This window comes from Lathyrus oleraceus, chromosome 2 (genome assembly GCF_024323335.1).
Source record: "Lathyrus oleraceus cultivar Zhongwan6 chromosome 2, CAAS_Psat_ZW6_1.0, whole genome shotgun sequence".
NCBI lineage: Eukaryota > Viridiplantae > Streptophyta > Magnoliopsida > Fabales > Fabaceae > Lathyrus > Lathyrus oleraceus.
In genome coordinates this window covers 131,188,052-131,214,323 of record NC_066580.1, presented here as the reverse complement: position 1 = coordinate 131,214,323, position 26,272 = coordinate 131,188,052, and the positions used below count along the sequence as shown (strand labels likewise).

The window sequence follows — 26,272 nt, the reverse complement described above, 5'->3', positions numbered from 1 at the left end:
CCCACTCATGTCCTAATACCTCCCCTATGTTTTTAGTAACTATCTTTTCAATTTCTCCTCTACGGTTTACTTAGGTAATTAATTACGATAGTCCAAAGAATAAATTTAAGCCGACGTCTCTTCGAAGACCACAGACACACCCAACTCTTCTGCCAAGATGTCATGATGATCTTGTGGAATATAGATACCAACTTTGGCTTGTTCAACGGGTACATCCTATAACACATACAAAAGTTCATCGATCTTTGTCAAATTGAATTAACTAAAATAAATAATATTTAAAAAAGTATCTCCTTACAATCTTATCAGCCAATTTGCATGTAGCATCTAGTGTGACCTCGCCATTTAGTCTTTGACTTTCCCTCTTCAATTTCGCATGGCGTAATGGTGGAGATGGAGAGCGATCAAGGCTTCTAGAAGGATCTCCCATCCTAGTTCCATTTTTTTCTTTTTACCTTAATCATTCTCTACTCAAGTTTATCATATCCTCCACAAGATAATATATATGCATAAATATTTCTAGCTTTATTCTCCTTTCCTTTTAGGCTCTTAACCAAGAAATCAGGAGAGTTGTGATACTTTACAAATGCCTCCCAAATCGTCTTATCAATAAATGGATACCTCACGTATGAAGGCTTTATGTTATCTTTTAGATGTTTAATATGTACATATATGAGTTGTGTCTTAAAGTTTCTCCAACGCTCACTTGCATATGCAAGTCATTTCTTTTTCTGTATACTATTCTCTTAAACAATAAACACTTCCTGCATTTACAATAGAGTTGATATTAGTATTAAACCAAAAATTAAATGGTCATATATACTAGTAAAACAAATTAAAAAAATCATAATAAATATAGTAATATTAGTTCATAAGTTATATTTCAAATCACTATCAACGTTGTGTCAATCATCTATTAAAATACTCAATTTGCTTCTACCATGTAATGCCACGTAACCCTTAAAATCATGAGCATTTTCTCCATAAGTCTTACCGGTTCTCAGATCAAAACTAATCGGGGAGCAAACACCATTTTATGGGATTTTTTAACCTTTGTACACATCATGACACCTCTAGTTTTTCTTTTACACTTTTTATTTACAGAGGTTGCACCAAATGTTGTATGAGAGGTACTTATCGAATCACTCATGTCTGTGTAAATTAAAAAAAATAGCAGCATATAACTGAGACACCAAGGTTGTATTTCTAAAATTATAGATATTAATTGCAAGCACAAATGTTACCAACTGAACCTAAACCAATGTATTCCTTGTTATTCACATTAAGGTATTCAACATATCTTGAAAAGAATTTATTGTTAATACCATTTGCATCTGTTATATATTCTAGATCATTAGGCTTAAACACAAAACACAGAAAACAGAGGCAACAAAAAAATTTGAAGGAACATCCAAACCAAATATTTCACATTTGTCTTTTCTGTTTAACTAGAACATAGAAACAACAACCATAGACACTACTAAAAATACTAACTAGAAAAATACACTTAAGTAATAAGTTACGTATATATAAGTGGTATTACCATTTCTATGAACATTTCTAAAACTAACATTTCACTGTGTAACACATTTTTAACAACACCTCAAATGATATTTATAAAACTAAATCCATTTCTATGAGCCTTTTAGTTAGACGATGAAGTTACGTACCTCAAATGTGATGACGAAGCTTCAAGGAGTTTTGAAAAGAGATTAATTTTTGCCCATGCAGATAAAGGATCGGGAAGTGAAGCAGTTGCGTGGTTATCTTGGTTAAGGTAGTGTGGGGAGGACCAACTAGTGGAGGCATAACTTGGGATCAGGAGAGTCAGCTTATAGAGTTGTATCTGACTCTATTTCCTTTAAGTAACTTTTGAAGGAGAGAATTCTATAAATAAGGGATGTCGCATAGCGAAAAATAAGGAATTGCTGCCGAATTTTATTTATTCCAAAGAAAAGGTGAAATATCGATAAAACCCCAAAAGTAAAAAGAAAATAGTCGTCGTAACCAAATTCGGGTTCGGAAGTCGGTTATTCAAGGGGAATGTATTAATATCCCTCACATATGTTGTACTCAACGGGAACCGTTTTTATGATTCTTTGCACGAACGAATGTTACTATATAAAGGTTACTTGCAATTGGTTTTAATTAAGCGAAAAATAAGTTTTTAATTAATGTGCTCGCAAAGATTTCAAAATCTTGTGCCTACGTATTCTCATAGTGCAATGAGAAAATCAGAGTTTCGTATTTCATAGTAGAAGACTACGTATTTGTTGGTTGTTTTTATTGAATGATGTTTGTATACTCGCGCATGAGAGACTTAAACGTTTGTTTGAATTGAGGTAGAAGGGACGCGCTTGTGTCACATTCTAGCATTTAAATGTAGCTTGTATGCTCACGCATGATAGGTGTAAGCATTGTTTGTATTGCGGTAGAACATAAATAACATGTCATTCATTTAAAGTTTATGAATTCCCAAAGGTGAAAAATTGAGTTTTATTGGTGGTGATTGATTTTAGTATGAGGACGGATATTTAGAAAAGGAGATATACAACAGTGTCTGACCATTCGGGGAGAGAGAATTTACATCCTCCTCCTTTTTCTTCGTTTTATTATGAAAATAACCTTAATTTGAATTGCACTAAAATATATGCATGAAGGTGAATACTTTGAAAAATTGGGTCAAACGTTCTGTATCAAAAGATATTCAGAATAAGGATATGAGAACACCCACTCATTCTTCTCCATTGCTTAAGACTCGTGTTGCATAATTCAAATTTTATTTTTAAGTGTTTTAAATTTATTTATAAAAAAAAAGAATTTTTGTTTTAATGGACAAGTTAACGATATGATTAGAAGAAAGGGGTGAGATATCAAAGAATGAGAATGCCATTTGATGTTGTCATGTCTTGATGGCTACATATTTCTCATATTTTGAACATGAATGGAATTAGGATTGACTTAAGGGAGCATATAATGGCACATACATGTAATGGTACAAATTATGAATTAAAGGATGAAAGCAAGGCTACAATCCTAATCTTGGATTAATTTTCCAATGATCCTCTAAAAACATTTATTATAATATAATAAAACTGAGCCTCATACAATTTTATTAACAAATCATTCGCTTACTCCCCACATCACTAAAAATCTGATGTGGCATTCTTCCATTACCATTATTTATCAACATCCATATTTTGACTCTTAAAGTACCATAACAGTCACCACTATTAACAATAATATTAATATAAATAATAAATAATAATATAATATTTGACTAATAATAATAATAATTTAATTAATTAATAAAAGAGAGATTTTGATCTAATTAATTACTTAATTTTTTTCAATGTTATTATATTAATTTATTCTTAAAATCTTTAAATAATATATTTTTTTGGTACTATCAATAAAGTTTCTAATAATCATTTTACTAATACTTTTGAAATAGAACCAACTATTCAAATTTTATATAAAGTAAGAGATGATTTTACTCTTATTCTATTTATTTTGTTGAAAATTGTGTTTTAGTAGTAATTACTAACATATTTAAATTTTGGTTTTTAGTTTTTAATATTATCATTATTATATTATATATTAGTTACAATTTATTTTTGGTATAAATATTAGTTATAAATTTTTAGTTATACTCTTTTAATTATTATAAAAATTAATGTTTAGAAAAACAAGAGTTTTATGAAACGAGAATGTAATGAAATTTTAAATTATAAATTCAGTCAAATGGATATAAATTAAATGTAATAGATTTTGTTTCAGTTATAAACTCAATCAAGATATATGTGATCTTTGATTTTCTCCACTAATATTATTTTATTATTCTTCAACCATCAATTTGTTTAACTTTTTTCTTTAAATAGATAAATTTCTCTCACTTTCTCACTCACACGGAGTATCTTTTAGAACTTGATGCGTAATCAGAGAAAAAATAAAATGAATGGGTGAACTATTCAACACCGATTAAAAAAATTGATTTTTTTCTTTATCTAATCCAAAAGCTCTTGGAAGGTAAATAGATAAAGTCCTCTCACACATATCTTTTAGAACTTGATGCATAATCAAACAAAAAATAAGATGAATGGGTGAACTATTCAACACCGATTAAAAAAAATTGTTTTTTTCTATATTTATCTAATCCAAAAGCTCTTGGAAAGTAAACAGATAAATTCCCCAACCTATAAGTAAGGACTATTAGAAATTTTGGTTTAATTTCCTTCCTCTTTCTTCATAATTCTAAAATTGTAGTATTTATGTTTTCTTTCGGATATAAATTCTTATTTATTTCTTTAGTATAAATTCTAATTATTATCTTAATTATATTTTATACTCAAAATTATTTTGATATATGTTGTTTACTGTCTTTGTATACGGTCTTCAATTTGAAAGTTAACATAAATTTATGTGTCTTCAATTTGAAAGTTTATCGTCTCTATGAATAATAATCATTTAAATCGTCAAATTTTTTGAACTATAATACACATGTTTTTGTCCGGATGTAACCATACCAATTAGATTATTATTTTTTGTTTAGTTTCCTTCTTTCTCTTACGATCTCTTTCGAATATAACCATACGAATAATATTTAATTGTTACGAAGTTATTCTTTGGTTTAATTTCCTTCCCTCGATTTTAATTTTTTTGTGGTTTAGCTATATGGAATATTTGATGTTTTTATTCTTTATAAAAAAATTTATTCCTTTAGACAAACTTTTTCTAACAATACTATAATTAGTGCATATAGATAATATTTAATTTTAATTTCTACCAATACTATAATTAGCGTATATAGATAATATTTAATTTTTGTTTCAATTGTTATGAAATTTTATTTTTTATTTCTTTCTTGTGGCCAATAATAATCTATGATTCTATATTCATATTTAATAATTAATGACTTATTAAAAAATTAGAATTTATTTCTCACTATTTTAATTATTCATCAATCCAAATTCTGACTCTATATAAATCGAAAGCTCCATTTTAGAATATTAGTACCATTATCTATAATCAAAATTTTAATTTTGTAGTTAGTATCATATTTAAAAAAATCAAATTGAATCTCAATTTCTCACTATTTACTAATTATCTGTCGATCTAAATCCCCAACCTATAATTAAGGACTATTAGAAATTTTGAAATTATATTTCTTACTTATTATTATAATAATATCTACAATTCCAATTCCTAACTCAACGATTAATGTAATATTAAAAAAATTAAGGTGTTTTTTTCAGTATTTTTTAGTACAATTATTATTGCTTTGTAATTGTCAATAAATCAATGATTCTCTTTGAATAAAAATAAATTTAACTAATTTATAAATTTAACCATAAAATTATTCTATTATCTATTATTCAATCATTAAAATCATTAAACTTTTAAGATACAAACTAATTGATAAAATTTAGTATAATTCTTATATTATTTACAATTACATCGTTCTTTTTTATCCCTCCTTAAAATTTAAGTTATTCTCAAATGTCCTAATAAACTCATATAATAGTTAATCAAATAAATTCACTAGAAAAAAATTCTATCAAAATAATCAATTGATTTTCCCTATTACTCTTAAAATTCAACTTTTTTTCAAATATGTAATAAAATAAAATCTAAGTTTTATAATATTATTTAAAAAACTCATCTCAATAAAATTTAATTATAATTTTCAAATAGAACAACAATATTTCAAATTATTTCTTACTTTTAAATTATAATTACATATGCAATTATAAATTAAATCATAAATTTTCAACTATAATTTATAATTATTATATAACAATGTCCTATAAATGCATTTTTAATTGACAAATCTTTAAATTTGAAAGGGTAGTTTCAACTGAATTAATGCAACTGTAATATTAAAAATTAATGATAAAATAAAATCTAAATTTTATAATATTATTTAAAAAACTTGTCTCAAATCCGCACATCCCGCGGGTCTCATTCTAGTTTAATAATTAAAACTTAAACTGGGAATTAACTATATTCTTTTCTTAATCCTAAAGGATTTTTATTTTTTAAACTCTTCTAATTATCCATCCAATCCTTAACACATGTATTGTTTCACATTTCAATTTTTTGTCATTCACCTATTTCCTTTGTGTTTTGCAATTATCAAATAACAATATTTAAAAAAAATTGCAGTATTTATTAGTGGAGAAAATTATTCCAGCTTCAAGAAACTTTAACACTTCCTTTCTAACTACCTCACTCATGATAAGATTAATCCTCCTCTGATGTTCTGTAGAGGTTTTTGAGTCCTCTTCGAGCATAATTCTATGCATGCACACAAAGGGTCTAATTCCTTTAAGATCAGAGATGTTGTAGCCTAAAGTTGTAGGGTACTTCCAATTTTTTGTTGAGGTAATTTACTGACTACGTTATATACAAGAATATAAGAATCTTGTCAATGCATTTGAAAGTTATTTCCTCCACATAGTTCACAGTCTAGTTGTTGGAGTTGAGCGATTGGCACATTCAAAGTGACTAGTCTTTTTTACAATACTGCTTCGATTTTTTCTTCAATGTTCCTTTTGGTGCCTTCCAACCACTTTATTTAATATAACAGTTATCATACAACACCAAACGGCAGTTTCATTTGATTGGTGAGATCTAAGTTCTGTGTTTTAGGAGTCTTTCATAGTGTTTTTGAACGAGATTGATAAGCATAGAAAGTGGCAACTAGGTGAGGGTAGAATGATCACATATAAACGAAAAGATACTCATTCCAAACGTGGTCAATAAAAGCCATGAGCATAAAAATACAACATAATCGTGGTCAATAAAAGCCATCGCAATAAACAATACTATATATGGATGATCATACATCACAGTCCTAGTTGTTAACAATACTATATATGGATGATCATACATCACAGTCCTAGTAGTTAACAATACTATATATAGTTGCTGCTTATCTGTAATATGCTGTTTCTGTAATATCCAAATTATAATAATATGATACTTCATTTCAGCATATAAAAAGACCCAAACAATGTGAGGTTTCAATCCACATTCCATATACTTTAAGTCTTATTCATAGAATTCAGGTACCAAGTATGGAATTCCAAAATGGAGATGATGTTGCTTCCAATTTGCTCAAAGCTCAAAGCCACATATGGAATCACATTTTCAACTTCATGAATTCCATGTCACTTAAATGTGTTGTTGATTTAGGCATACCAGATATCATACACAACTATGGCAAACCCATGTCACTCTCAAAACTCATTTCTTCACTACCAATCCATCCTTCCAAAAAACCTTGCATTTATCGCTTGATGCGAATCATGACTCATTCTGGTTTTTTCTCTCAACAAAATATTACAGAGAATGAATTAGAAATTGAGTATATGTTAACGGATGCATCTAGGTTATTACTAAAGGAAAATCCAATGAGTGTCACCCCATTTGTCCACGCCATGCTCAGCCCGATTATGACAAATCCATGGCATCAAATGTCTACTTGGTTGAAAAATGAGGATTCTTCCGCATTTGAAACCACACATGGGAGGTATTTTTGGGATTATGCTGCTCATGATCCAATATTTAACCGTTTATTCAATGAGTCAATGGCAAGTGATGCTCGATTAGTGAGCGACCTGTTGATTGACAAGTGTAAGGGAGTGTTCCATGGATTGGAGTCATTGGTTGATGTTGCAGGAGGCACAGGGACCATGGCAAAGGCTCTTTCCAAATCATTCCCACAAATGGAATGCATTGTGTTTGATCTCCCACATGTTGTTGATGGCTTACAAGGAAGCCATAACCTAAGCTATGTTGGTGGAGATATGTTTCAAGAAATTCCTCAAGCACATGCCATTTTGTTGAAGGTACAGATTTTAAATATTCGTTTACATGTTACTTCATTACAAATGGCAATAACAAATAATAAGATGAAATCCATTCAAAAAACTTATTATCATTTTATTTAGTTTATATATATTTTTTATTTAATTTTTTTCTCATACCAAAAACACCTATAATCATATAATTTTCTTCAAATTTACCATATTTTCTCTATCCTTCTATTATAATAAAACAAAATGTGAATGACATCGTAGTGGATATTGCATGACTGGAATGACGAGGAATGTGTGAATATATTGAAGAAATGCAAGGAATCATTGAAGAAGAAAGGTAAAGATGGGAAGGTCATTATCATAGATATGGTGGTTGACAATGAAAACATCGATAAATCAGTTGAAACCCAACTCTTTTTTGATATGTTGATGATGTAATACTCACAGGAAAAGAGAGAAATAAGAAAGAATGGGTTAAGTTGATTTTATCTGCCGGTTTCAGTGACTATAAAATAACCCCGATTTTAGGCTTAAGGTCCATGATTGAGATATATCCTTAATAAATATAACTCAATTGTTGTCAGCATTGAAAGTGAAGACACGTTATCGTATGGTATCACTTACTTGTTTTGATGTTTTTGTCAATTTGAATTTATTTGTTATAATTTATTTGCATATGTGTAATTTGTTTATCATTTAATATTTGCATGTTTGTACTTTATCCACTTTCGAGTTTTATTGTAATTGCTTAAGCTATTTAGAGATTGTACCATTAAGACCCCTCATTACTCAATAAAATTAGAGTGTTTGATTCCTGATAATGTTTCTTTTTAGCCTATCAATTTGCTTCTTTTTGGTTTCATCAAACATGACTTGAATCACAAGTTAGAACACTTAAATATGGATGTTAACTTGATTCAATCAAGTGTTAAGCTTGATTCGAATCAGGAGCCTTGTAAAAATTGAGATTTGGCTCTGGATGAATTGATTTGAATCACCAAATGAACTTGATTAGAATCACATTCTCATGTGTCTCGAATCAACTGTTAATCCTAATTCGAATTAGATGTCTCCATGAAGCCAAATTTGGGCTCTGCGTAGATGGACTCGAATCTAGCTTATAACTTGAGTTGAATCACAAAATCATGTGATTTGAATAGTTATTCTTTAGTTTAAATAGTTATTTCTTTGATAAAAGTAACATAAGACACATAAATGAAAGTGTAAGTATGTGAAACCCAGAGAGACAAAGATGTCAAATTGTCTTCTCTCCTTTAGTGTGTTTATACCCAACACAATTTCTTCTTCTCTAGAACAACTTTTTGAGTCTTAATCCATGTCAGATTAATTTCTTTTTGTTGCATCTTATTTTTGTGCGATTAGTTGTTGTTTTAAGTCAATTAGAGAGAGTGAATTGCTTTAATATGGAATTATTTTTCATGATTAATCAATCTCATGGTATCAATCAAGAATCAAGACTCATTTATCCATAAATTAAAGAGAACCTTGTGAGTGTGTGTGTTCTTATTTCACATTCATCTAATTCCTTCACACTTTTTGTTTAAGAGTGTTTGCGAGATAGCTTGGCACTGTTCATCATCTTCCTCTTTAGTCATTTCTTCATTGTTGTGGACCTTCATCTTTAAAGATTGAGTGTTAAGGGAGACTAATGATACATTAGGGTATCTAAATAGCTTTTAAATTGCTTTATTTAAAGATGATTTGGTTGTCTTGTGATTGACTTGCACTAGTAACAACCAAGTCCTTAGTTATATCATGTATTTTTTACTTGGTTTAATTCATTGAGATGCTTCCAAGGTCTCTTAGTATTGTGTTTTACTTCTGCGCTTCTGAAAAGCTCTGATTTCGTTTATGGGACCTAATATTTTTTTGACATTATCTTAAAGGGAGAAGGACTATTCAACCCCCCCCCCCCCCTCCTTCTAAACTTATTTGTATCCATATTCTCACCCAAGATGCATATCCTAGATCAGTTAGAAAAAAATAGATATTATGAGGTTGTACGTCAAAACAAAAATTTGAACTCTGGACTTTTTTTTGTGACACTTTAGTAGTTAGTATCATTTCATCTACCTACTAAGAAAAAGTCAATTTTCATAATCATTCAAAAGTGATTGATTAGTGAACATGAATATGTAACAATAATATTGTGTTGAATGGATTCTTTGATTTATCATGTTACAGAGAGTGTTGGTGTAGTAAATATAACAGAAAATATGGTAGAAAATAGACTTCGGTGGTGTGGGCATGTATAGAAAAGACATATAAATTAGGTGGTAAAGAGAGTAAATCAGATGTAAATGAGTCAAATAGCTACATGTATGGGAAAACACAAAAAAAACTATAAGATAAATAATTAATAAAGATCTTGAGACTAAAATTTTTGATAGAAGCATTGTCTTGGATAGATCATTCTCGTAGAAGTTGATATGTTTGGCAGACCCCACTTAGTGTAATAAGGCAGTGGTTGTTGGTGTCGACATCATCATCATCGTCCACCTCTTCATTGTTGTTATTGGTGTTGTTGTTGTTGTTTTTGTTGTTGTTTCAATTGTAGCTATTGTTGTTGTTGTTGTTGTTATTGTTGTTGCTATTGTCGTTGTCGTTGTTGTTGTTCTTTTTGTTGCTGATGATGTTGTTGTTGTTGCTATTACTGCTTTGTTGTTCTTGTTATTGGTATTGTTGCTCTTTTGCTGTTGTTGATGTTGATGGTGTTGTTTTTGTTATTTCTATTGTCCATGTTGTAGTTGCTACTGTTGTTGTTGATACCTCTCTAGTTTTGAGATAAAAAAGACAACAAAGAAAATCAGATAACATATCAGTTATGAGAGGTGAAGGAGAGAAACCTTAGTTCCACTCCCAACAAACAATAACTTTATTCTTACAAATGTTGAGATAGGGGAAATTACACTTTACAATTCAATCGGCAAACTTAATTACTTTTGAAATAAAAATATAAATAGATTCAGGTCTCGAAGAAAGTAAATATAAAAAGGTGTGAATATATGATTTAAAAGAATAACATTGTTAATACTACAGCAAATATACCCATTTTACCTCTGACGCAAAGGGGATTTCACCTCGGTTAAGCAAGTGAAATTACGAAGGGAGACACGAAAACCAACTACCATATCCCCCGGTTTCTAAAGAAGCGAGGGGATAGTTTAAAACGTCATTGGTTCGATTCTGAGCAACAACATTTTTTATTCAAAACTTTTATACGCCCTCCATATACCTCTTAGTTTTTGTAAATATCAGAGGGAAAAGACCCCTATTTACGTCGGTTTTTGTTAATAACCGAGGGGTATAACATATTCTTTCCATTTATGGTTTGTTTTAAATTTCATTTTGTCTGATCTTTATCTTTTTTACAAAAAAACCTACAAATTATGTGACATAATCAAGTCATTTGTATTTTATACCGAACATAAGACATAATACCAAATTTATATTCTATACAAAATATAAATTGTTTACATAACATAACACAACATCCCAAATGTACTATGCTTACAACACTTATAATGACATTTGGGATACACAAAATCTCTACCAAGAGAACCTATACATACTTGCACATATAATGACAAAAAAACCTCTATACAATTCTTTTAACAACCAAGAAAAAATGATGTTTATGAGACTCGTGATAAGGTTGGAAGGCACCGGACCAACATGATCGAATGTCATCTAGATCTTCTTGTGGGAATGGTACTTCGTCTCAAAACCTCTATAATTTGAACATAGTATCCACTTTCAAAACTTTTGTGTTGTTTTCGCAACTGTAAATAATTTTCATATAGTTACTAATTAATACACATAAATTAAAAATAATACATTCTGAAAAATAAAATAATGTCAAAAGGAACAAGTAATACATACATGTGGTTATATGATTTTTGGATTTCTACGTTGTAGATTACGTTTCACAAAGGTATATCCCTCCATAGCTCTACATGTCGGTAAAAATTAAGCATGAATAAAAACTATTAAAAATTAAATTTAAAATTTGAGTATTACAAATAATACCACTTACTTGCTCAAAACCTTTTACATATCTTCATCAAGTTTATAGTGTAACGAGCATAAAAAAACCACAACATTTTACTTCGGACATAAAATAATTAGTTGTCAACGCTTCCTACATAATCACCAAGAATAATTCATAATGTGTATATAATTGATTTTAAATGAAAACACAAATTAAAGCATATACTTTCCTATGGATAAACGAAGCCAAGAAACATTCTTTATTCTCATTAACCAACTTATTTTGTATGTAGATCTTGATTGTGTTTGATGAATTACTTTGAAATTGAATGTTTAATCAATCTAAGAAACAATAAATTTTCAATTTCCTTTCAACCAACATATAATGAAAGACCCTAATTAAAATTTAATGAAAAATTTAAATTTATATGTTAAAGTATAAGAACAATGAATGTAAATTGAAATCATAGTAAAAAAAATACTTACGAAGACCACAATTGTATTATGGGTATGTCCAACCAATCATCTGCCTTCAACAATTCCTCAAGACAACTCATATGAAGTGTAAAACATTGTTATAGTTCATGTTTCAATTTAAACTCGGAGACTTCTGGAATCTCGTATATCATCTTTGATAGTCTTTTAATGTTATCTACTTGAGATGGCATGGTCTTAATATTGTGATACGATGCAGAACAACTATCTTTCGTACTAGCACCACCCATAATAACTTTCACAACTACTTTCTAATGTATTTCCAGCTAATTTGGAATTGGGTGGTTGAGTACGCCCATTGGTTTTAATTTCTGCCTCATAAAAACAATCGAAATACAATACAAAAATTAAAATACATAAACAATAACAACAACATACAACACAAATATTTAAAATTATTCTTATACTTAAATCACATCGTGGGTACACCTCTCCTGCTTCTTCTGGAACATCCTCTCTCGCTCCTCCTACAACATCCTCTCCCTCTCTTGCTGCAACATCCTCTCATGCTCCTCAAGATTCACCCTCTCATGTTCCTCTTGATTTCACTTCTCCATCACCTCCTGACTCCACTTCTCCCACTCATGTCCTAATACCTCCCCTATGTTTTTAGTAACTATCTTTTCAATTTCTCCTCTACGGTTTACTTAGGTAATTAATTGCGATAGTCCAAAGAATAAATTTAAGCCGACGTCTCTTCGAAGACCACAGACACACCCAACTCTTCTGCCAAGATGTCATGATGATCTTGTGGAACATAAATACCAACTTTGGCTTGTTCAACGGGTACATCCTATAACACATACAAAAGTTCATCGATCTTTGTCAAATTGAATTAACTAAAATAAATAATATTTAAAAAAGTATCTCCTTACAATCTTATCAGCCAATTTGCATGTAGCATCTAGTGTGACCTCGCCATTTAGTCTTTGACTTTCCCTCTTCAATTTCGCATGGCGTAATGGTGGAGATGGAGAGCGATCAAGGCTTCTAGAAGGATCTCCCATCCTAGTTCCATTTTTTCTTTTTACCTTAATCATTCTCTACTCAAGTTTATCATATCCTCCACAAGATAATATATATGCATAAATATTTCTAGCTTTATTCTCCTTTCCTTTTAGGCTCTTAACCAAGAAATCAGGAGAGTTGTGATACTTTACAAATGCCTCCCAAATCGTCTTATCAATAAATGGATACCTCACGTATGAAGGCTTTATGTTATCTTTTAGATGTTTAATATGTACATATATGAGTTGTGTCTTAAAGTTTCTCCAACGCTCACTTGCATATGCAAGTCATTTCTTTTTCTGTATACTATTCTCTTAAACAATAAACACTTCCTGCATTTACAATAGAGTTGATATTAGTATTAAACCAAAAATTAAATGGTCATATATACTAGTAAAACAAATTAAAAAAATCATAATAAATATAGTAATATTAGTTCATAAGTTATATTTCAAATCACTATCAACGTTGTGTCAATCATCTATTAAAATACTCAATTTGCTTCTACCATGTAATGCCACGTAACCCTTAAAATCATGAGCATTTTCTCCATAAGTCTTACCGGTTCTCAGATCAAAACTAATCGGGGAGCAAACACCATTTTATGGGATTTTTTAACCTTTGTACACATCATGACACCTCTAGTTTTTCTTTTACACTTTTTATTTACAGAGGTTGCACCAAATGTTGTATGAGAGGTACTTATCGAATCACTCATGTCTGTGTAAATTAAAAAAAAATAGCAGCATATAACTGAGACACCAAGGTTGTATTTCTAAAATTATAGATATTAATTGCAAGCACAAATGTTACCAACTGAACCTAAACCAATGTATTCCTTGTTATTCACATTAAGGTATTCAACATATCTTGAAAAGAATTTATTGTTAATACCATTTGCATCTGTTATATATTCTAGATCATTAGGCTTAAACACAAAACACAGAAAACAGAGGCAACAAAAAAAATTGAAGGAACATCCAAACCAAATATTTCACATTTGTCTTTTCTGTTTAACTAGAACATAGAAACAACAACCATAGACACTACTAAAAATACTAACTAGAAAAATACACTTAAGTAATAAGTTACGTATATATAAGTGGTATTACCATTTCTATGAACATTTCTAAAACTAACATTTCACTGTGTAACAACATTTTTAACAACACCTCAAATGATATTTATAAAACTAAATCCATTTCTATGAGCCTTTTAGTTAGACGATCAAGTTACGTACCTCAAATGTGATGACGAAGCTTCAAGGAGTTTTGAAAAGAGATTAATTTTTGCCCATGCAGATAAAGGATCGGGAAGTGAAGCAGTTGCGTGGTTATCTTGGTTAAGGTAGTGTGGGGAGGACCAACTAGTGGAGGCATAACTTGGGATCAGGAGAGTCAGCTTATAGAGTTGTATCTGACTCTATTTCCTTTAAGTAACTTTTGAAGGAGAGAATTCTATAAATAAGGGATGTCGCATAGCGAAAAATAAGGAATTGCTGCCGAATTTTATTTATTCCAAAGAAAAGGTGAAATATCGATAAAACCCCAAAAGTAAAAAGAAAATAGTCGTCGTAACCAAATTCGGGTTCGGAAGTCGGTTATTCAAGGGGAATGTATTAATACCCCTCACATATGTTGTACTCAACGGGAACCGTTTTTATGATTCTTTGCACGAACGAATGTTACTATATAAAGGTTACTTGCAATTGGTTTTAATTAAGCGAAAAATAAGTTTTTAATTAATGTGCTCGCAAAGATTTCAAAATCTTGTGCCTACGTATTCTCATAGTGCAATGAGAAAATCAGAGTTTCGTATTTCATAGTAGAAGACTACGTATTTGTTGGTTGTTTTTATTGAATGATGTTTGTATACTCGCGCATGAGAGACTTAAACGTTTGTTTGAATTGAGGTAGAAGGGACGCGCTTGTGTCACATTCTAGCATTTAAATGTAGCTTGTATGCTCACGCATGATAGGTGTAAGCATTGTTTGTATTGCGGTAGAACATAAATAACATGTCATTCATTTAAAGTTTATGAATTCCCAAAGGTGAAAAATTGAGTTTTATTGGTGGTGATTGATTTTAGTATGAGGACGGATATTTAGAAAAGGAGATATACAACAGTGTCTGACCATTCGGGGAGAGAGAATTTACATCCTCCTCCTTTTTCTTCGTTTTATTATGAAAATAACCTTAATTTGAATTGCACTAAAATATATGCATGAAGGTGAATACTTTGAAAAATTGGGTCAAACGTTCTGTATCAAAAGATATTCAGAATAAGGATATGAGAACACCCACTCATTCTTCTCCATTGCTTAAGACTCGTGTTGCATAATTCAAATTTTATTTTTAAGTGTTTTAAATTTATTTATAAAAAAAAAAGAATTTTTGTTTTAATGGACAAGTTAACGATATGATTAGAAGAAAGGGGTGAGATATCAAAGAATGAGAATGCCATTTGATGTTGTCATGTCTTGATGGCTACATATTTCTCATATTTTGAACATGAATGGAATTAGGATTGACTTAAGGGAGCATATAATGGCACATACATGTAATGGTACAAATTATGAATTAAAGGATGAAAGCAAGGCTACAATCCTAATCTTGGATTAATTTTCCAATGATCCTCTAAAAACATTTATTATAATATAATAAAACTGAGCCTCATACAATTTTATTAACAAATCATTCGCTTACTCCCCACATCACTAAAAATCTGATGTGGCATTCTTCCATTACCATTATTTATCAACATCCATATTTTGACTCTTAAAGTACCATAACAGTCACCACTATTAACAATAATATTAATATAAATAATAAATAATAATATAATATTTGACTAATAATAATAATAATTTAATTAATTAATAAAAGAGAGATTTTGATCTAATTAATTACTTAATTTTTTCAATGTTATTATATTAATTTATTCTTAAAATCTTTAAATAATATATTTTTTTGGTACTATCAATAAAGTTTCTAATAATCATTTTACTAATACTTTTGAAATAGAACCAACTATTCAAATTTTATATAAAGTAAGAGATGATTTTACTCTTATTCTATTTATTTTGTTGAAAATTGTGTTTTAGTAGTAATTACTAACATATTTAAATTTTGGTTTTTAGTTTTTAATATTATCATTATTATATTATATATTAGTTACAATTTATTTTTGGTATAAATATTAGTTATAAATTTTTAGTTATACTCTTTTAATTATTATAAAAATTAATGTTTAGAAAAACAAGAGTTTTATGAAACGAGAATGTAATGAAATTTTAAATTATAAATTCAGTCAAATGGATATAAATTAAATGTAATAGATTTTGTTTCAGTTATAAACTCAATCAAGATATATGTGATCTTTGATTTTCTCCACTAATATTATTTTATTATTCTTCAACCATCAATTTGTTTAACTTTTTTCTTTAAATAGATAAATTTCTCTCACTTTCTCACTCACACGGAGTATCTTTTAGAACTTGATGCGTAATCAGAGAAAAAATAAAATGAATGGGTGAACTATTCAACACCGATTAAAAAAATTGATTTTTTTCTTTATCTAATCCAAAAGCTCTTGGAAGGTAAATAGATAAAGTCCTCTCACACATATCTTTTAGAACTTGATGCATAATCAAACAAAAAATAAGATGAATGGGTGAACTATTCAACACCGATTAAAAAAAATTGTTTTTTTCTATATTTATCTAATCCAAAAGCTCTTGGAAAGTAAACAGATAAATTCCCCAACCTATAAGTAAGGACTATTAGAAATTTTGGTTTAATTTCCTTCCTCTTTCTTCATAATTCTAAAATTGTAGTATTTATGTTTTCTTTCGGATATAAATTCTTATTTATTTCTTTAGTATAAATTCTAATTATTATCTTAATTATATTTTATACTCAAAATTATTTTGATATATGTTGTTTACTGTCTTTGTATACGGTCTTCAATTTGAAAGTTAACATAAATTTACGTGTCTTCAATTTGAAAGTTTATCGTCTCTATGAATAATAATCATTTAAATCGTCAAATTTTTTGAACTATAATACACATGTTTTTGTCCGGATGTAACCATACCAATTAGATTATTATTTTTTGTTTAGTTTCCTTCTTTCTCTTACGATCTCTTTCGAATATAACCATACGAATAATATTTAATTGTTACGAAGTTATTCTTTGGTTTAATTTCCTTCCCTCGATTTTAATTTTTTTTTGTGGTTTAGCTATATGGAATATTTGATGTTTTTATTCTTTATAAAAAAAATTTATTCCTTTAGACAAACTTTTTCTAACAATACTATAATTAGTGCATATAGATAATATTTAATTTTAATTTCTACCAATACTATAATTAGCGTATATAGATAATATTTAATTTTTGTTTCAATTGTTATGAAATTTTATTTTTTATTTCTTTCTTGTGGCCAATAATAATCTATGATTCTATATTCATATTTAATAATTAATGACTTATTAAAAAATTAGAATTTATTTCTCACTATTTTAATTATTCATCAATCCAAATTCTGACTCTATATAAATCGAAAGCTCCATTTTAGAATATTAGTACCATTATCTAATAATCAAAATTTTAATTTTGTAGTTAGTATCATATTTAAAAAAATCAAATTGAATCTCAATTTCTCACTATTTACTAATTATCTGTCGATCTAAATCCCCAACCTATAATTAAGGACTATTAGAAATTTTGAAATTATATTTCTTACTTATTATTATAATAATTATCTACAATTCCAATTCCTAACTCAACGATTAATGTAATATTAAAAAAATTTAAGGTGTTTTTTTCAGTATTTTTTAGTACAATTATTATTGCTTTGTAATTGTCAATAAATCAATGATTCTCTTTGAATAAAAATAAATTTAACTAATTTATAAATTTAACCATAAAATTATTCTATTATCTATTATTCAATCATTAAAATCATTAAACTTTTAAGATACAAACTAATTGATAAAATTTAGTATAATTCTTATATTATTTACAATTACATCGTTCTTTTTTATCCCTCCTTAAAATTTAAGTTATTCTCAAATGTCCTAATAAACTCATATAATAGTTAATCAAATAAATTCACTAGAAAAAAATTCTATCAAAATAATCAATTGATTTTCCCTATTACTCTTAAAATTCAACTTTTTTTCAAATATGTAATAAAATAAAATCTAAGTTTTATAATATTATTTAAAAAACTCATCTCAATAAAATTTAAATTATAATTTTCAAATAGAACAACAAATATTTCAAATTATTTCTTACTTTTAAATTATAATTACATATGCAAATTATAAATTAAATCATAAATTTTCAACTATAATTTATAATTTATTATATAACAATGTCCTATAAATGTATTTTTAAATTGAAATAATTTAAATTGAAAGGGTAATTCAACTGAATTAATGCAACTGTAAATATTAAAAATTAATGATAAAATAAAATCTAAATTTTATAATATTATTTAAAAAACCCGTCTCAAATCCGCACATCCCGCGGGTCTCATTCTAGTTTAATAATTAAAACTTAAACTGGGAATTAACTATATTCTTTTCTTAATCCTAAAGGATTTGTTATTTTTTAAACTCTTCTAATTATCCATCCAATCCTTAACAGTTGTAGTTTACGAACATTGATTTTAAGGAAGTACATTTCCTCCGATTTTTATTTATCATGTAATATCAATATGCACACCAAGTGTTCACTGAAATTTATTTGTTTTTTGCTTTTCTACTTAAGATGTTGAATTGTCGTAAGGTTAATCTCTCGAGGTTATGGTCATTGTTTTTTTTTATAGAAAATTTACGAGAGATTTTTTGTGTGTTCTATATCAAAGTTGAGTTTTTACCTTAAATAAGTGATTATTTTAATAAGCTATTTAATGCCCTATGTCTAAACTCAATTTTATGCTAAACTATGATAAAGTTTATTCTATGTTGATTTTTAAGCTACTTTGATTTTTATGCTACTTTTATTTGTATGCTACTTGAAATTGGATTTTTTTTTTCAGAAAAAAAATGATTATTAAATAACATGTTTATATGAGTTAAAGGAGTTAATATGAGTTACGTCTAAAATTGTGAAAACTGACATGTTTATATAGATTTTGTAAATGAATAAGCACCCTTGGATTGTCATCCTAGTAAGAGGTTTATCAATGGTTGGAAATTAACTTAACCCTTAGTTGCACATCGTTAATCTCAATCCTTAGATTGATTGTTATGAACGGTTAGGATTGAATGAAAATTTAATTGAAAATGGAAGTTAGAATTTGTGTTAGTTTGATAGGACTTGTGCTAGTTTGGTAGTTATGATAGTTAAGGGTTAATTGTATAATTAGATGATTATGGATGCATGGGTTGTTATAGACAGATGATGATTGGGTTTTGCAAAAGTACCAAGTTCGAATGTAAGGTAAAAGGTCATTAGTGATTATGCATGAAACTTGGAATTTTTGAATGCTTTTGTGTTTGATTTTCTCTTACCATATGGCCTTGAATTTTTGGTGAATCATCCCATGTGTCATACCCTCAAATTTACTCTACCTCTACATCATCCTCTTGAACCCTAATCCATGAGCATACATATTATAAAAATCATCTCATATGCATTTGTACTTAATGTCTCTCAATAATACACAAACCCAAGGCATGAGATTCATCTATGAAGCCTCTAGACCCTCTGTCCATGTTGAGGTGTGCCCTAGCCGTCTTAACCGTAATCTCTATCTTCAAGCATCCAACAAGTTTGAAGGATCATTCAAGACATCTCACTCACTCTCCAAAACTCTAATTAGATTGTGAGTTCCCATTTAAGACACATCAAGATTCATCTGGTCACCCAAGGACCTTAACCATATCTCTTGACCCTCGTTAGCTTGTACAAGTCATAATTCACTTTGTGCATTGACCGCAACATTGAGGAATCTAAAGTTTGTGCATACCCTCAACCCTAACTCATTTTCCATCATGATTTGATCATATGAACTTAAAACATCCAGCATTGTTCCTCGAAAATCAAGAAATCACAAAGTCGCATTTTTTGGTCATGTTGGTTGGTCACATTTTGGTATGAATGGCCTATGGCAAGTTCCAAAGTCCAGAACTTTCTCATATTACAACCTTTTCAAGATATTCTTTGAGCTAAATGTCCTAATTAATTTCCTCTCCAACTTTGCTTCAAGGCCCAAGAGATAATTCATTAAGCAAGGACCTCATTTTTTGCATTGCCCAAGCTGGTCCAACATGCCTACCATGCCCTAAAACATAACCATGACCACTACTTAACTACATTGCCATTTCCAAACCAAAACTCGTTTTGACCTGGTTCTTTTTTCATCTAATCAAGGACATGGCAAGGAACATTTGGTACAAGTTTCATACAAAATTCACCAGCGAAATCCATTTGTCCTTGGTTCAAAGATTGAAGATCACCCTGATGCACAAACCAGACCAAGTCAGTCAGCTTTTGCAATTTGATCCACCAAGTCCTCAAATCAATTTGTTTTGACCCCATTTGACCTCAAACATATTGTAAAACACATCAGGACAAGAATGGAAGTCAACTTGGATGGAAAACCCCTCAATCTTCCAAACCCGATGCAATGTGAAAAGTGAAAAACTTCCCAAAATGGCCAAAGTTCAAATGCACAGTAGGTCAACTCAAAGCCTTTATCTGTTCCTAATTGATGTTAAGAACCAAAACCAACTAGTTTGGAGTGGAAGCAAGGTCAGATCGTAGCATCCCATGTTTCCCCAAGATCCACTTTATGAATATTTTCGAGCTCCACCCTTTCTAAAGAAAACCATCTAAAATTTTCTTCCAAACCACTCTATCCCCTTCCATATAAAGAGGGGAAGGTGTTCCATTCATTTGACAAGCTTCATAAGTCAAACACACCCTGCTGCAAACCCGAGCAGAACCATCCAACACAGAGTTTTGATTTTTGAGAGTTAAAGCATTTGAGTTCCAAATAACCACCCAGAATCCATCCTTGGACATCACTCAAACTTTCCCAAGTCCTAGATCACCTTCCCAACACCTCACATGAGTTGCACCAAGTCATTGGAGTAGTACTCTGGTGGCTTTGTTTAACTTTCTATAGTCAATACACATTCAGCAACATGTATCTACACGCTTAGCTACAAATTCACTTTTTTTATGCTTAAATAATGTTCCTCCTCCTTTCATTGGTACTACATATATTGGGCTAACCCATTGACCATCTGATATCGAATAAATTATTCCAGCTTCAAGAAACTTTAACACTTCCTTTCTAACTACCTCACTCGTGAAAAGATATTACCTCTGATGTTCTCTTGAGGTTTATTTAGTCCTCTTCGAGCATAATTCTATGCATGCACGCAAAGGGTTTAATTCATTTAAGATCAGAGGTTTTGTATCCTAAAGTTGTAGGGTACTTCCTTAACACTTCCAAGAGTCTTAGGAAATATCATGTTGCTTTGGGTCAAGATAAAATACTTGAACCTCGTTTCACTAAATCTTAGGAAATATCAAATGTTGGATATTGCATGCATTTGTTTCTGATATAAAATAAAAAAGCATTAGACAAATAAAATAAATTTTCAATTACATGATAAGAGATTATATAAGAAAATCAACGTTATATCCAAAAAAAAATTTGCTCTTACAATCCATTACAGAGATCTTTTCCAAACCTTTTTAAGTTTCACTTTTTTCATGACAAATTCTTTCATTATCAATGTTTAGTTTCACAATGTAGCGTCCTACATATACAGTGTTGGTGTTACCGTTATGATTGAATCTATAGAGTTTTTGTTGGATTAATGTGTTTACAATATCTTGAGCATTGTTACTTCATATATGGACGACAAATATTATTTCTTTTAAATTAAAATAAACTAAAATATGGATTTTCCCCCTGTTCCTAAATCAATCGATGTAGTAGATTATATCTATTTAAAAAAAATTATGAATGGAAAAAAATTGAAAAAACATGTATTGTTTCATATTTCAATTTTTTTGTCATTCACCTATTTCTTCGTGTTTTGCAATAATCAAATAACAAATTATATTAAAAAAAATTTGCAGTATTTATTAGTGGAGAAAATTATTCCAGCTTCAAGAAACTTTAACACTTCCTTTCTAACTACCTCACTCATGATAAGATTAATCCTCCTCTGATGTTCTGTAGAGGTTTTTGAGTCCTCTTCGAGCATAATTCTATGCATGCACACAAAGGGTCTAATTCCTTTAAGATCAGAGATGTTGTAGCCTAAAGTTGTAGGGTACTTCCAATTTTTTTGTTGAGGTAATTTACTGACTACGTTATATACAAGAATATAAGAATCTTGTCAATGCATTTGAAAGTTATTTCCTCCACATAGTTCACAGTCTAGTTGTTGGAGTTGAGCGATTGGCACATTCAAAGTGACTAGTCTTTTTTACAATACTGCTTCGATTTTTTCTTCAATGTTCCTTTTGGTGCCTTCCAACCACTTTATTTAATATAACAGTTATCATACAACACCAAACGGCAGTTTCATTTGATTGGTGAGATCTAAGTTCTGTGTTTTAGGAGTCTTTCATAGTGTTTTTGAACGAGATTGATAAGCATAGAAAGTGGCAACTAGGTGAGGGTAGAATGATCACATATAAACGAAAAGATACTCATTCCAAACGTGGTCAATAAAAGCCATGAGCATAAAAATACAACATAATCGTGGTCAATAAAAGCCATCGCAATAAACAATACTATATATGGATGATCATACATCACAGTCCTAGTTGTTAACAATACTATATATGGATGATCATACATCACAGTCCTAGTAGTTAACAATACTATATATAGTTGCTGCTTATCTGTAATATGCTGTTTCTGTAATATCCAAATTATAATAATATGATACTTCATTTCAGCATATAAAAAGACCCAAACAATGTGAGGTTTCAATCCACATTCCATATACTTTAAGTCTTATTCATAGAATTCAGGTACCAAGTATGGAATTCCAAAATGGAGATGATGTTGCTTCCAATTTGCTCAAAGCTCAAAGCCACATATGGAATCACATTTTCAACTTCATGAATTCCATGTCACTTAAATGTGTTCTTGATTTAGGCATACCAGATATCATACACAACTATGGCAAACCCATGTCACTCTCAAAACTCATTTCTTCACTACCAATCCATCCTTCCAAAAAACCTTGCATTTATCGCTTGATGCGAATCATGACTCATTCTAGTTTTTTCTCTCAACAAAATATTACAGAGAATGAATTAGAAATTGAGTATATGTTAACGGATGCATCTAGGTTATTACTAAAGGAAAATCCAATGAGTGTCACCCCATTTGTCCACGCCATGCTCAGCCCGATTATGACAAATCCATGGCATCAAATGTCTACTTGGTTGAAAAATGAGGATTCTTCCGCATTTGAAACCACACATGGGAGGTATTTTTGGGATTATGCTGCTCATGATCCAATATTTAACCGTTTATTCAATGAGTCAATGGCAAGTGATGCTCGATTAGTGAGCGACCTGTTGATTGACAAGTGTAAGGGAGTGTTCCATGGATTGGAGTCATTGGTTGATGTTGCAGGAGGCACAGGGACCATGGCAAAGGCTCTTTCCAAATCATTCCCACAAATGGAATGCATTGTGTTTGATCTCCCACATGTTGTTGATGGCTTACAAGGAAGCCATAACCTAAGCTATGTTGGTGGAGATATGTTTCAAGAAATTCCTCAAGCACATGCCATTTTGTTGAAGGTACAGATTTTAAATATTCGTTTACATGTTACTTCATTACAAATGGCAATAACAAATAATAAGATGAAATCCATTCAAAAAACTTATTATCATTTTATTTAGTTTATATATATTTTTTATTTAATTTTTTTCTCATACCAAAAACACCTATAATCGTATAATTTTCTTCAAATTTACCATATTTTCTCTATCCTTCTATTATAATAAAACAAAATGTGAATGACATCGCAGTGGATATTGCATGACTGGAATGACGAGGAATGTGTGAATATATTGAAGAAATGCAAGGAATCATTGAAGAAGAAAGGTAAAGATGGGAAGGTCATTATCATAGATATGGTGGTTGACAATGAAAACATCGATAAATCAGTTGAAACCCAACTCTTTTTTGATATGTTGATGATGGTAATACTCACAGGAAAAGAGAGAAATAAGAAAGAATGGGTTAAGTTGATTTTATCTGCCGGTTTCAGTGACTATAAAATAACCCCGATTTTAGGCTTAAGGTCCATGATTGAGATATATCCTTAATAAATATAAGTTAATTGTTGTCAGTATTGAAAGTGCAGACACGTTATCGTATGGTATCACTTACTTGTTTTGATGTTTTCGTAAATTTGAATGTATTTGTTACAATTTATTTGCGTATTTGTAATTTGTTTATCATTTAAAATTCGCGTGTTTGTATTTTATTCGCTTTCGAGTTTTATTGTAATTGCTCCGGCTATTTAGAGATTGTACCATTAAGAACCTTCATTACTCAATAAAATTAGAGTGTTTGATCCCTGATAATATTCCTTTTTTAGCCTAGCAATTTGTTTCTTTGTGGTTTCATCAAATGTAAACTTGATTCGCCTCTAGATGAATTGATTTTAATCACTAAATGAACTTTATTCGAATAACATTCTCATGTGTCTCGAATCAACTATTAATCCTAATTCGAATCATATGTTTCCATGAAACCAAATTTGGGCTCTACTCAGATGGACTCGAATCAACCTAATCAACCTAATAACTCAGATGGACTCATATGTTTTCATGTGATTTAAATACTAATTTTTTCTTGACTCAAACATACCTTCACAAATCCAATTTTTCCATCTTCTTGACTCAAACATACCTTCACAAATCCAATTTTTCCATCTTAGATATAAATAGTTGTTTCTTTGATAAAAGTAATATAAGACACATAAATGAAAGTGTAAGTGTGTGAAACCCATACAGACAAAGATGTCAATTTGTCTTTTCTCCTTTAGTGTGTCTATTCCAACCACCATTTCTTCTTATCTAGAACAACTTCTTGAGTCTTAATCCATGTCAGATTTACTTCTTTTTGTTGCATCTTGTTCTCGTGCGATTAGTTGTTGTTTTAAGTCAATTAGAGAGAGTGAATTGATTTAATATGGAAGTATTGTTCATGATTAATCAGTCTCATGGTATCAATCAAGAATCAAGACTCATTTATCTAGAAACTAGAGAGAACATTGTGCATGTGCGTGTGTTCTTCTTTCACATTCATCTAATTCCTTCACACCTTGTGTTTATGAGTGTTTGTGAGATAGCTTGGCATTGTTCATCATCTTGATCTTTAGTCATTTCTTCATTGTTGTGGACCTTCATCTCTAAAGATCGAGTGTTGAGGGAGACTAGTGGTACATTAGGGTATCTAAAGAGTTTTTAAATTGATTTGTTAAAAGATGATTTGGTTGTCTTGTGATTGACTTGCATTAGAAGCAACCAAGTCCTTAGTGATATCATGTACTTTTTTACTTGGTTTAATTCATTGAGATGCTTCCAAGGTCTCTTAGTATTGTTTTTTACTTATGCGCTTTTTAAAATCTTCGATTTCGTTTATTGGAAACTAAAATGTTATTGACATCGTGTTAAAGGGAGAAGATCTATTCACCCCCCCCCCCCCCCCACCCTCTAAACTTATTTGTATCCATATTCTCACCCAACATGCATATCTTACCTCAATTGGAAAAAATAGATATTATGAGGTTGTTAGTCAAAACAAAAATTTTAATTCTGGACTTTATTTTTGCATGTGTGACTCTTTAGTAGTTAGTATCATTTCATTTACCTATTAAGAAAAAGTCAATTGTCATAATCATTCAAAAGTGATTGATTAGTGAA

The 26,272-nt window shown here is 29.8% G+C and overlaps 2 protein-coding genes across 2 annotated transcripts; both read left to right on the top strand.

The window, feature by feature from the left end:
• Positions 1 to 7,034: 7,034 nt before the first annotated feature.
• On the top strand, positions 7,035 to 8,439 carry LOC127121016 (probable O-methyltransferase 3). Its single transcript, XM_051051637.1, has 2 exons — positions 7,035 to 7,853; positions 8,085 to 8,439. The coding sequence occupies exons 1-2, from the start codon at positions 7,080 to 7,082 to the stop codon at positions 8,259 to 8,261; spliced, it is 951 nt and encodes a 316-aa protein (XP_050907594.1). The 5' UTR covers positions 7,035 to 7,079; the 3' UTR covers positions 8,262 to 8,439.
• Positions 8,440 to 23,334: 14,895 nt separating this feature from the next.
• LOC127121013 (probable O-methyltransferase 3) lies at positions 23,335 to 24,667 on the top strand. The gene is made up of 2 exons (XM_051051636.1): positions 23,335 to 24,136; positions 24,368 to 24,667. Exons 1-2 carry the CDS (start codon positions 23,363 to 23,365, stop codon positions 24,665 to 24,667), a joined length of 1,074 nt encoding a protein of 357 aa, XP_050907593.1. The 5' UTR covers positions 23,335 to 23,362.
• The last annotated feature ends 1,605 nt before the right edge of the window (positions 24,668 to 26,272 follow it).

Excerpts from the sequence above, each read along its gene's own strand:
- LOC127121016 (XM_051051637.1), top strand. The coding sequence starts at position 7,080 with ATGGAATTCCAAAATGGAGATGATGTTGCTTCCAATTTGCTCAAAGCT. Across the intron at positions 7,854-8,084 it reads CACATGCCATTTTGTTGAAG|TGGATATTGCATGACTGGAA; the intron begins GTACAGATTTTA and ends ATGACATCGTAG.
- LOC127121013 (XM_051051636.1), top strand. The coding sequence starts at position 23,363 with ATGGAATTCCAAAATGGAGATGATGTTGCTTCCAATTTGCTCAAAGCT. Across the intron at positions 24,137-24,367 it reads CACATGCCATTTTGTTGAAG|TGGATATTGCATGACTGGAA; the intron begins GTACAGATTTTA and ends ATGACATCGCAG.